The 10,209-nt window shown below is 38.2% G+C and overlaps 1 protein-coding gene across 1 annotated transcript; it reads right to left on the reverse strand.

Moving 5' to 3' along the window:
- Positions 1-7,573: 7,573 nt before the first annotated feature.
- LOC113325409 (aquaporin PIP2-7-like) lies at positions 7,574-9,839 on the reverse strand. The gene is made up of 4 exons (XM_026573605.1): positions 9,492-9,839; positions 9,101-9,396; positions 8,794-8,934; positions 7,574-7,935 (listed from the first exon to the last, which is right to left on the reverse strand). The coding sequence occupies exons 1-4, from the start codon at positions 9,784-9,786 to the stop codon at positions 7,816-7,818; spliced, it is 852 nt and encodes a 283-aa protein (XP_026429390.1). The 5' UTR covers positions 9,787-9,839; the 3' UTR covers positions 7,574-7,815.
- Between the last annotated feature and the right edge of the window lie 370 nt (positions 9,840-10,209).

Here is a 10,209-nt window from a genome sequence, read left to right on the forward strand (position 1 = left end):
CAGGCGGTGCCTGTTGGAGCAGACCGGCCAGTTATGTGGCATGGCCGCGCCTCTTTTGTTGTCGCTCCCATTTGCCACAGTTCTTCTTTATTTCTCGTTTTTGGTAGGACTTTGCTCCTACTAGCTCCATAGCGGATTAGTTCCCAGCTTATCTATGTTTGGCCTCGACCAATAGGGTCCGATATATTTGCACAAGGCGCAAAAGACCTAATGTTTGCACATTAATTAGGCCGAAAACTTGAATCTTGTGAGTTATCACAAAATTGAACAAATTTAACAAATTCTGTGTGTTCACACAAAATTTTTTTATTCTCAGAGAGCAGTTAGCGCGTCTTCTGATTGAGCATTTTCGTGCAGACCTTAATTTTGATATTTCGGGAAATTCGTGCTACTCAGCTGCGAGTGAATACTAATTGCCATGTCATACCAATACTAAGGGTTCAGCTGGGGAACATATCATAGGAAGACACTCAATAAACCATACACTAATGAGTAATGTAGGCGAGAGTTTACAGAATGTTTGGGATTGTTGCTACATGCACCATTATGAATAAATATATTGATTTGCTCAATACATGTGTGAGTAGCGAGGCCCGGGCACTCAGTACTTTTAAATGGCTCAGTTCTTTTGCAGACGATGCATTAAATATAGGGTTTTACATTTTCAGCCCTGAACTAAAAACCACAATCAACATTAAGTCCCCTGCTTAGTACGTAACAGTGACATTGTTGCGGGGTAAGCACTAGATGGTGACAGACAAAGCTAAAAATCGAAAAGGCAAAACATGTAGAGGTTACCAGAAAAAGTTCGACCGACCTTTGGCATCAAGTACGAGCGGCTGGTGATCTTTGTACTGGCGCGCTGCTAGCTTGGCCACGGAGCGTTGCAGGTTGAGCGGCTGGCTTGGCCACGGAGCGTTGCAGGTTAAGCGGCTGGCTTGGATACGGAGCATTGAAAGTTGAGCGGCTGGCTTGGCTACGAAGTATTGCAAGTTGAGCGGCTGGCTTGGCTACGGAGCGTTGCAGGTTGAGCGACTGGACTAGCCACGAAGTATTGTAGGTTGAGCGGCTGGTGTTCCTTGTGCTGGCGCGATGCTGGTTCGGTCATGGAGGTTGGTGCCATGGAGCGTTGGCGCTGCGGCCCCAGCTTCCTTCTTCTGTGCATGATCCAAAAGAAAAACCCTGCTTTACTCGAATTCCAAAAGCGCTCCGCATATAAAAGGGTGTGCCTCCCCTTTTATTATTCGGTCGTCTGCTTCTTGTGTTCGTCTGCAGTAGCTCGATCATAGGCGTGCCAATCGTTAGCGGCAAGGTAAGTTCATCTTGTCTTCGTATTTTAGCTGTGAGTGTAATATCCATGAGTAGTTGATCAATCTTGGATATTTAGCTCGGTGTGGATGACTTTCCTTTTTAGCGACGTCAACGGCAACAAAGCAATCTCCAATAGTTATAATCAGCAGCAAGGCGAGCCAGGAGAACTCAAGGTAGGTGCTCTTTTCTATTTTGCGCATCTAGACACCCAACAGTACCATCGATTTTCTCCAGAATGTGTAATAAGGTTCTGATTCCAGAAGAATGAGCATCTAACCTCTCCAGTAGATTTCAAAATTTACCAAACTCCATCGCACTCCTGGGATGGATGGATGAAATATATGCTCGACAATGATCATGTCAGGGATAATCTTGGAGAGTGTAGCTGCGTTGTTGATACGTCCTTGACTTTAAGTTATTTGGTGTCTGGACTGCTGAGCCGGTGTATGGAAGGCTTATTCGTGCCTTTCTGATTACGGTGATGATATATGTGGCATGTATGGTCGAAATCTTCCGGAGCCGTTGGGTGAAGTAGACGAGCTGAGAGGCGTTCCGTTGCCGATGTGCTGCTATCAAGTCTTCAAGAACTTCATTACAAGAGACATCCTTTGAACCATCTTCTGCATCTTGGACTATTGTATCGAATGGGATGCGATGAGCAGTCCCCAGTTATACATCTGTCTGGTCATAGATATGATGGCATGGCCGGATATGTGAACATCTCTGCGGCGTGCTTTTGGGAGTCTTTGATGAACGTGTACGGCTTCATGCTGAGAAATTCATGTGGCTTGTAACGTTTCGACAGTGATGATGTTGTCATCAGAAATAACCTGGTTGAGGGAAGTGAAGGCATCCCATGCTGGTAGTACCCATGTGTAATTATCTTAAGCCTATTTTCTCGTGGAAGATGTGCTTCTACTTCATTCGCTGGTAAGGTGGTAACCGCGTTTAAAATTCTAAACCTGAAGGAGGCTTCAGTCCCCAAGTGTGGCCTACTTTGATTGTATCACCTTGAATCCACGCCTATGGAATTTGATACAAGCTTATTGTACTCTCCTGGATTTGATACAATATTATTGTACTCTCCTGGATGCGATGTTGGGATGCTTGGAACATCACATGGACAAAATATACTGGATAACGAAGAGGTAGAAGTGAGAGAGTTATGTTGTTAATCGTGGCTCCCCCTGTTTCTCCAAGAAAAATGTTTCAGTCGTGTCTATGGAGTTATCTCGTGAATTTTTTATTGTTTTCGGGGATGGATTATGATGAGTATCCCCAGTGGCACTTCTTTTTAGTTACTGAAGTTGTTTTCTCTGAGTAGGCTTGGGATCCGTCGCGGCCTCATAAAGTGTTGCAGGCGCCTTGCAGACAGAGAGGTGATGATATCCTTACACTACACCTTTGAAGAGTAGATGACCTTGTCGTGGCTATGATTTTTTGGCTGACCGTGTCTTCTGAGCTTTGACAGTGAAGGGATTACGTGTAGAGCCTCAGTCCCCAAGTGTGGTTTACATGTTTCTATCTTGTACGGCCGATGGGTTGACCATGATAAAGATATCACCATCTTGCATCCGTACTGATGACTCTATTACTTCTTCCATATAAAACTAAAATATGGAGAGTTACGGATTACCTTCGTAATGGTTGTTTCTATGGTGAAGCTCTGGCTGGTATCAACAAACGAGCAGCAAAGGTTCTTGGAAGCAGGTGTGATCAGAAGAGACGACATTGTCGTGGGAACAAAGTAGGTTGGCTGGAATTGCATGGGCGTCCATGGAAGCAAAGGGATTGGCTGGATGTGTAAGCGAGTAAAATTGTCCACGACCATGAGCTTTTGCGGGATGGGACAAAAGGTGGCCACAACTACGAACCTTTGATGGCTGCGATCACGATCCTTGACAGGGAGGAGTGTGGCAGCTACGACATGATCCTTGGCAGGAAGGAGTAGCAGCTACGGGCACGAACCTTGGCAGGAGGGAGTGGCAGCTATGACACGATCCTTGGCAGGAAGGAATGGTGGCTGCGACACGATCCTTGGCAGGAAGGAGTGGCGTGGAGACCACGGCCATGGACTCTGGTAACACGCAAGGATTTGCTGGATATTATGGCCCAAAAGAAGGATTGCTCCTTTCAATATAACTCATGTCCGTGAGGTTATTTCTTCATATCCTTCTCTTTTCTTATTTCGGTGAAGTAGCTCTTCCATGATTCTCTGCGTGCGGCAGCTTGCCTATTGTTGCTTGCCTGCGACCTTGGTGTATTGACTTGATGAAAATTTCAGATTCGTGTCTTCATGCCAAAACGGCCGCAAAATCTTCATCCGATATAGGAATGAGGTGATTGACCTGTCGTTCTTTTTCTAAGAGGAAAATCTAACTTTTGAAAAAAAAAATTATTCATTCGGAGTCCTGGTGGGTGAAAAGTACCTGACACCGAGAATTCAGAACTTTCTAGGAAGAATTCTGTAGGTTTTCAGCTGTCACGTAGTCGAGAGTTTCAGCTTCTATTTATAGCTCATTCATAGGATTGATGTGCCCTTTTAGTATGTTGTAGAAGACTTCCATATGAATCGTTTGGTATATGTATCACTCCCATATTCTTCACCAATTAGCACCAGTTTCAGTACCATTAACAAAACTGCGAACCTCAATTTAAAAATAAAAATAAAAAATTAAAGACAAAGTGCTCCAGGTCAAGTAGTTGTGATCGTGGAGTTTTACCGGCACAATATTCTGAATCATTTTCAAAGGAATTTTAGAAATGTTTGATTCCATTTTGAATTAAGAACATGAAAAATAAATTTTCCGAGTTTTAATGGAAGAAAATGAGAAAGAAGAAAAAAAGTCGGAAATCAATCTCTTGATGGCTTTGATACCATATCTTTGGAAAAATATGAAGTTAATTGTTGAATTATAAAGAAGGTCACAAAGCTTGTAAAAGGTTCGACTTTGAGGAGAGAACCCAAGAAGAATGATAACACAAGAAACCATCATAAACAAACAGAGTTAACAGACAACTGTAAAACTAATTCTAACTGACGCGACGACAAAATAAATTTACACTCCTCTTACATCAGTAACACTCGCATTGTTATATTTTGAAGAAAAAAAATGCGGTACTAAAATTGCTTAACCACGTAATCGACGCAAATGACGCTGGTATAGAGAGAAAAAATCAATTATATTTGAAGCATCACAGTTACACAATACATATGAAATCAAAAAAACACAAGAAGAAAATCAAGCAAAAGAAAATTCTAATAAGACAACAACATTCTTATTAGGTATAATCAAACAAGAAATCACTGGTAAAAAAGTACACCCCAATCAACAAAGAAGCTTTGCTCTTGGATCTCGTTATTATTCACCGGTTCTTGAACACATAGAACGTTATTATTTACCGGTTCATGAACAGATTTAACCATATAGTTGATAAATATAACCAGATGTGGTGGATGGACCTGAAAGACCCAAGAGCCTTCACAGCCGCAGCACACAAAATAAACTGATGATAATATGCTGCAATATCAACCCCAATAAACGGTCCCACCCAGAAGATCCACTGCAAAAGGAAGTGTCGATTAAGGAATTGACAATTTGTATGTGTATGAGCATCTCCAAAAGTATCTCAATATAGTGGTTTTCTATTATATGTATAGCTTAAATATCTCGATTGTGTAATTATATAACATTCATTACTCGGGATTCTTTATGATCTGTGGTTCCAAACCACATAAAAATCGTTCACACAATAAACGGTGGGCCCGCCATTTAAGGAACAGGGGATCTCATTTATGTATTTTGTCATCAGTGGGAAGTTCTCATGTTTTGAAGAAGAAATTTTGATATTTTGAAAACTTCAGTTGGAAAGGAAAAATTGATAATTTGATATGAATTCTATCCAAAATGCTTACTACTTTATAAAAACATACTATATCTATAACAAGAGCTCTTGGAGATGATTTGACAAAGTCACACACCACATAGATGTAAAGGTGCTATAAAAAGGACTGGGATTAATTCAAACCCGATTTGTAACATATATATGAGTAAATAAAAACCAACTAATGTTATAACTGGTCATCCCAAACCTTCTATGTTGTACATCATATCAGGGTCAAAACTTATAGCTGGGTTAATGCCAATGCCAGTAATTGGGATGGTTGTAAGATGAACGGAAAAAAAAAGCAAATCCAATCGGTAACAGTGCCAAAACTTATTTGCATCAATGCAAGTAAAGATTATTGCAATGAATAATTAAAGAAAATAAAGATTCTTTTTCTTTTTTTGCAGTGAATCAATTGAATGTAAAGCCTGCTATTAATATAGATAATTGAGCAGATAAACTTCGCTACTAATCCCTTAATATGTGATAATCATCTACTAATCCCATTACCTAACTGGATTTCATTAAAACCTATAGGTTGTTTTGACAAGTTAATTACTTAAATATGAAAAACTCTCTGAAGAGATTGAAATGAGGGATAACCAAGTCTCTTGCGAAGACTAGCATCAAGAATCTTCACGGCAGATAAAGTACCAAGAGATAAAGAAATAAACCATGATGAAACAACAATATGTGTTGGTATAGAAGATTAATGCATAATATAGAGACCATTCTTATTCTGCCTATATAAAAATTTCTTTCCAGATTTGAGATCATTCACGTTGAAACGACAGTATGTGTTGCTAATCACATTAGTAAATTGAAGCACAAATAATAGAGTGTGAAAAGCAAAAGGTACGTAGCACATGCATCAAATTAGAAAAATTAATGCGAGTGTGAAGTAAGAACTTAATAGAATGACGAACATATAAAATACTCATACCTTAACCACTTGCAGTGGTTAATTATTTGCTCCTTATCATTGTAAGACTGAAAATCATAGGCATTGGAGTTGATGTGATATGTAACTCTATTGATATATTAAGAATTTCCCCTCAAAATATATGTAGATTCTAATATATGATGATTTTTTAGAATAATTAAGTCGACCTCATAATAAAGACTCATGCAATGATTACACTCAATAGTTGAATTGTAACATTGTAACAAATTTGACAAGTTGATTACTATTTCTTGGCGAAGAAACAAATTCAAATGAAATGAAAGGATTAGTTAAATTAGATTTCATGGGATGTAATGAGCCAGGAGAAGTAACGGGTAATTTAGGTGAAATAATTGATTATTTTTCCTCAAATTCTTAGAAAAGGGAGGTTATTGATATTTAGAAGGAGAACTAAATGTAGGATTTGCAGAAAAATAAGGTTTATTTGCATGAAAAATGACATCTTGTTGAATTACATACTTCATCATTTGGAAAAATATTATGTAAGTGACTGGTGGATTACGAATTCAAATGAATATAAATAAGGAATCAAGTCAGATCGTAATCGGTAGAACAAGAATAAGAATCTCACTATCCTTAATTTGAGATCCAGCAACAGATAAAGAATTTGAAACACTCAAGTAAGTAGCGATAGAAGTGTTACCTTGTTTGATTATCGACAATTTTTTGCATATATAAGTTAACGATATAATAACAAAACTTCTTCAATCGATTTCCACAATTTATAAGAGGTAACAGGTCTAGCAACACAAGAAATCACTCTCAGAAATTGTGCTTCGAATCCAGAGAAGAAATGTTTGATTTTCCTTATTTCACGGAACAAACACAGGAATGAAATTTATTTTTTTCTCGTTTGCTCGAGTCGTATATTGAACAAGACAATAAACTGTACCATTAGCGAAACTGCGAACCTCAACCTTTTTAAAAGAAAATTAAAGACAAAGTGTTTTCCAAGTCATGTAGTTGCAATTTTGGAGTTTTACCGACACAATATTATGAATCATGTTTAAAGAAATTTTAGAAATGTTTGATTCCATTTTGAATCAAGAATAGGAAAAAGAAATTTTCAGAGTTTTAATGAAAGAAAATCATAAAGAAGAAAAAAAAATGGAAATAAGTCTCTTGATAGCTGTGATACCATAAAGATATTTAGATAAAGATGAAGATGAAGATGAAGTTAACTGTTGAATAAGAAAGAAGGTCACATGGCTTGTAAAGGATTCGACATTGAGGAGAGAATCCAAGAAGAACAATAACACAAGAAACCGTCATAAGTAAACAGAGTTAACAGACAACTGTAAAACTAAATATAACCGACACGTCGACAAAAAAAATTTGCTCTCCTCTTACATCAGTTACAATCACATTGTAAAATTGTTTACCACGTAGTTGGCGCAAATGACGATGATATGGAAAAAAATCAATTATATTTAAAGCGTCACAGTTACACAATATGAAATCAACAAACACAACAAGAAAACCAAACAAAATAAAATGCTAATAAGACAACGTAATTCTTGTTAGATATAATTAAACAAGAAATCACCGGTAAAAAGGTACACCTCAATCAACAAAATTACGAAGCTTTGTTCTTGGATCTCGCTAGTATTCACCGGTTCATGAACAGATAGATTTACCGTTGAGAAATATAATCAGGTGTGGTGGATGGACCTGAAAGACCCAAAAGCCTTAACAGCGGCAGCACGCAAAATAAACTGATGATAAAATGCTGCAATAGCAGCCCCAATAAACGGTCCCACCCAGAAGATCCACTGCAAAATGAAGTGTCGATTAAGGAATTGATAATTTATACTCCCTCCGTCCCACCATTAAGTGACCTATTTGGTTTTTAATTTTGTCCCATCATTAAGTGACCTATATCACTAAACAAGGAGATATTTCTAAAATTATCCTTTTAATTGATTATAAGAAATATGCATAATTTGATAGGCATGTTTATATTCGTTACGTAGATGTTTTAAAATGCTTTTCAATGGTATAAAATTTGCGAACATCCGTGGTGTAGTTTGAGAGATAAATCATTTCAAAATTCCATTAATTATTATCCATAAGGATATAATTGTAAAAAATGCTTGAAAGTCTCTTTTTCCTTGCTTGCCTTAAAATTTGTGCAAACTTCAATTAGGTCACTTAATAGTGGGACGGAGAGAGTATGTGTACGAGCATCTTCATAAGTCTCTTAATACAGTGATTTTCTATTATCTCTATAACTTAAAGCTCTCGACTCTGTAATTATATAACATTCATTACCCGGAATTCTTTACGATCCGGTTCCAAACCACATAAAAATCGTCAGCACAATAAATGGTGGGCTCACCCTTTTAAGGAACAGGGGATCCCATTTATGAGTTTTGTTGTGAGTGGGAGTTCTCACGTTTTGTAGAATTTTTTTGATATTTTAAAAATTTCGGTTGGAAAGGAAAAATTGATAATTTGATATGAATTCTATCAAAAAGGCTCACTACTTAATAACAACATGCTATATCTATAAAAGAAAGCTCTTGGAGATGATCCGACAAAGTCCACACCACATAGATGCAAAGATGCTATAAAAAGAACCGGGATCCAAACCCTGTTTGTAACATATACTGGAGTAAATAATGTTATACCTGGTCATCCCAAACCTTCTCTCTGTTGTACATCACAGCAGGGCCAAAACTTCTAGCTGGGTTAATACCAGTGCCAGTAATTGGGATGGTTGCAAGATGAACCAAAAAAACAGCAAATCCAATTGGCAATGGTGCCAAAACCTATTCGCATCAATGCAAGTAGAGATTATTATTAGCTTTTGGATACCGGACATCCCAAAGTGGAAATCTCAGACCTGAGTAAATTCAGCATAAATGCCACCTTTCTATGAGGCAAATGGGAAAACTAAAACTGTTAGTATAATCTAGTGAAAGGGTGCATATATACCGGGATATGGGAGTCTCTAGCTCTCCTTTTATTATCAGTGGCAGATAACACAGTGTAAACAAGAACAAGAGTACCAATGATCTCAGTAGCTAATCCTGTGCCTTTACTGTACCCATCAGCTAGTAAGTTGGCTCCACCGCCGAATCTATTGTAGTGTGCCTTTTGAAACCCTTTCACTAACGCTGCACCAGAGATTGCACCCACACATTGAGCCACCATGTATGACACTGCCCTAACAAGTGATACTTTCCTTACCAGGAAAAGTCCGAATGTCACTGCCGGGTTAATGTGCCCTCCTGCACAAAATATTTTGATACGTGAATAACATCCTAATATGCGGTCATTTTCAAATTCTGACCAAAGAAATAAATAAAAATGTACATATACACACCGGAGATCCCAGCAGTGCAATAAACCAGGACAAAGATCATGCCACCAAATGCCCAAGCAATACCAAGAATACCAACACCACCACCACATTTATCACCTGCAGTCTGATTCTTGTACCCAATCACCGTCAATATAGTAACATATAAAAACAGAAGAGTCGAGATAAACTCGGCGATTATAGCTCTATAAAATGACCACTTCCTGAGTTCTAAAGGATCATACAATGGAGCTGGAGGTGGTTCGTAGTAGTCCTTGTGACTACTCTCATCAGTTCTACTCTCGATGTCTTTCTTCATCTCTCTCTCCGAAACTCAATCAAAGCAACAACTCAAGTTGTATGGAGAGACAAAGAGATGAATGTTGTTAATTCCATAGTGATGATGAGCGGAGGATTTTATACAAAGTGCATGTGATTAAGGTTTGAATATAAGCTGGATCATGAGACAGTTAGATAGCTAATTAAGCTAATTATTAACTCTTCTTTTTTTTGTGGTAATGCCCCTTCCTCGTACTATTTTTTCAGGTTGTAGGACCTCGTGTCAAATTCTACCTTGCTTCAACCATGTGAATGTGATCCATGAAGCCATGAATATAAAATTGGGTAGTGCAAATATCAAGTGACAGTGTGACAAAGAACGCTCCAGAAGGGATGCGCAACACAAGAGAGATACACCATACACAAATATCGTCTGTTAGGCTGTAGTCTTCTTCAAATGACA

This window comes from Papaver somniferum, chromosome 11 (genome assembly GCF_003573695.1).
Source record: "Papaver somniferum cultivar HN1 chromosome 11, ASM357369v1, whole genome shotgun sequence".
NCBI lineage: Eukaryota > Viridiplantae > Streptophyta > Magnoliopsida > Ranunculales > Papaveraceae > Papaver > Papaver somniferum.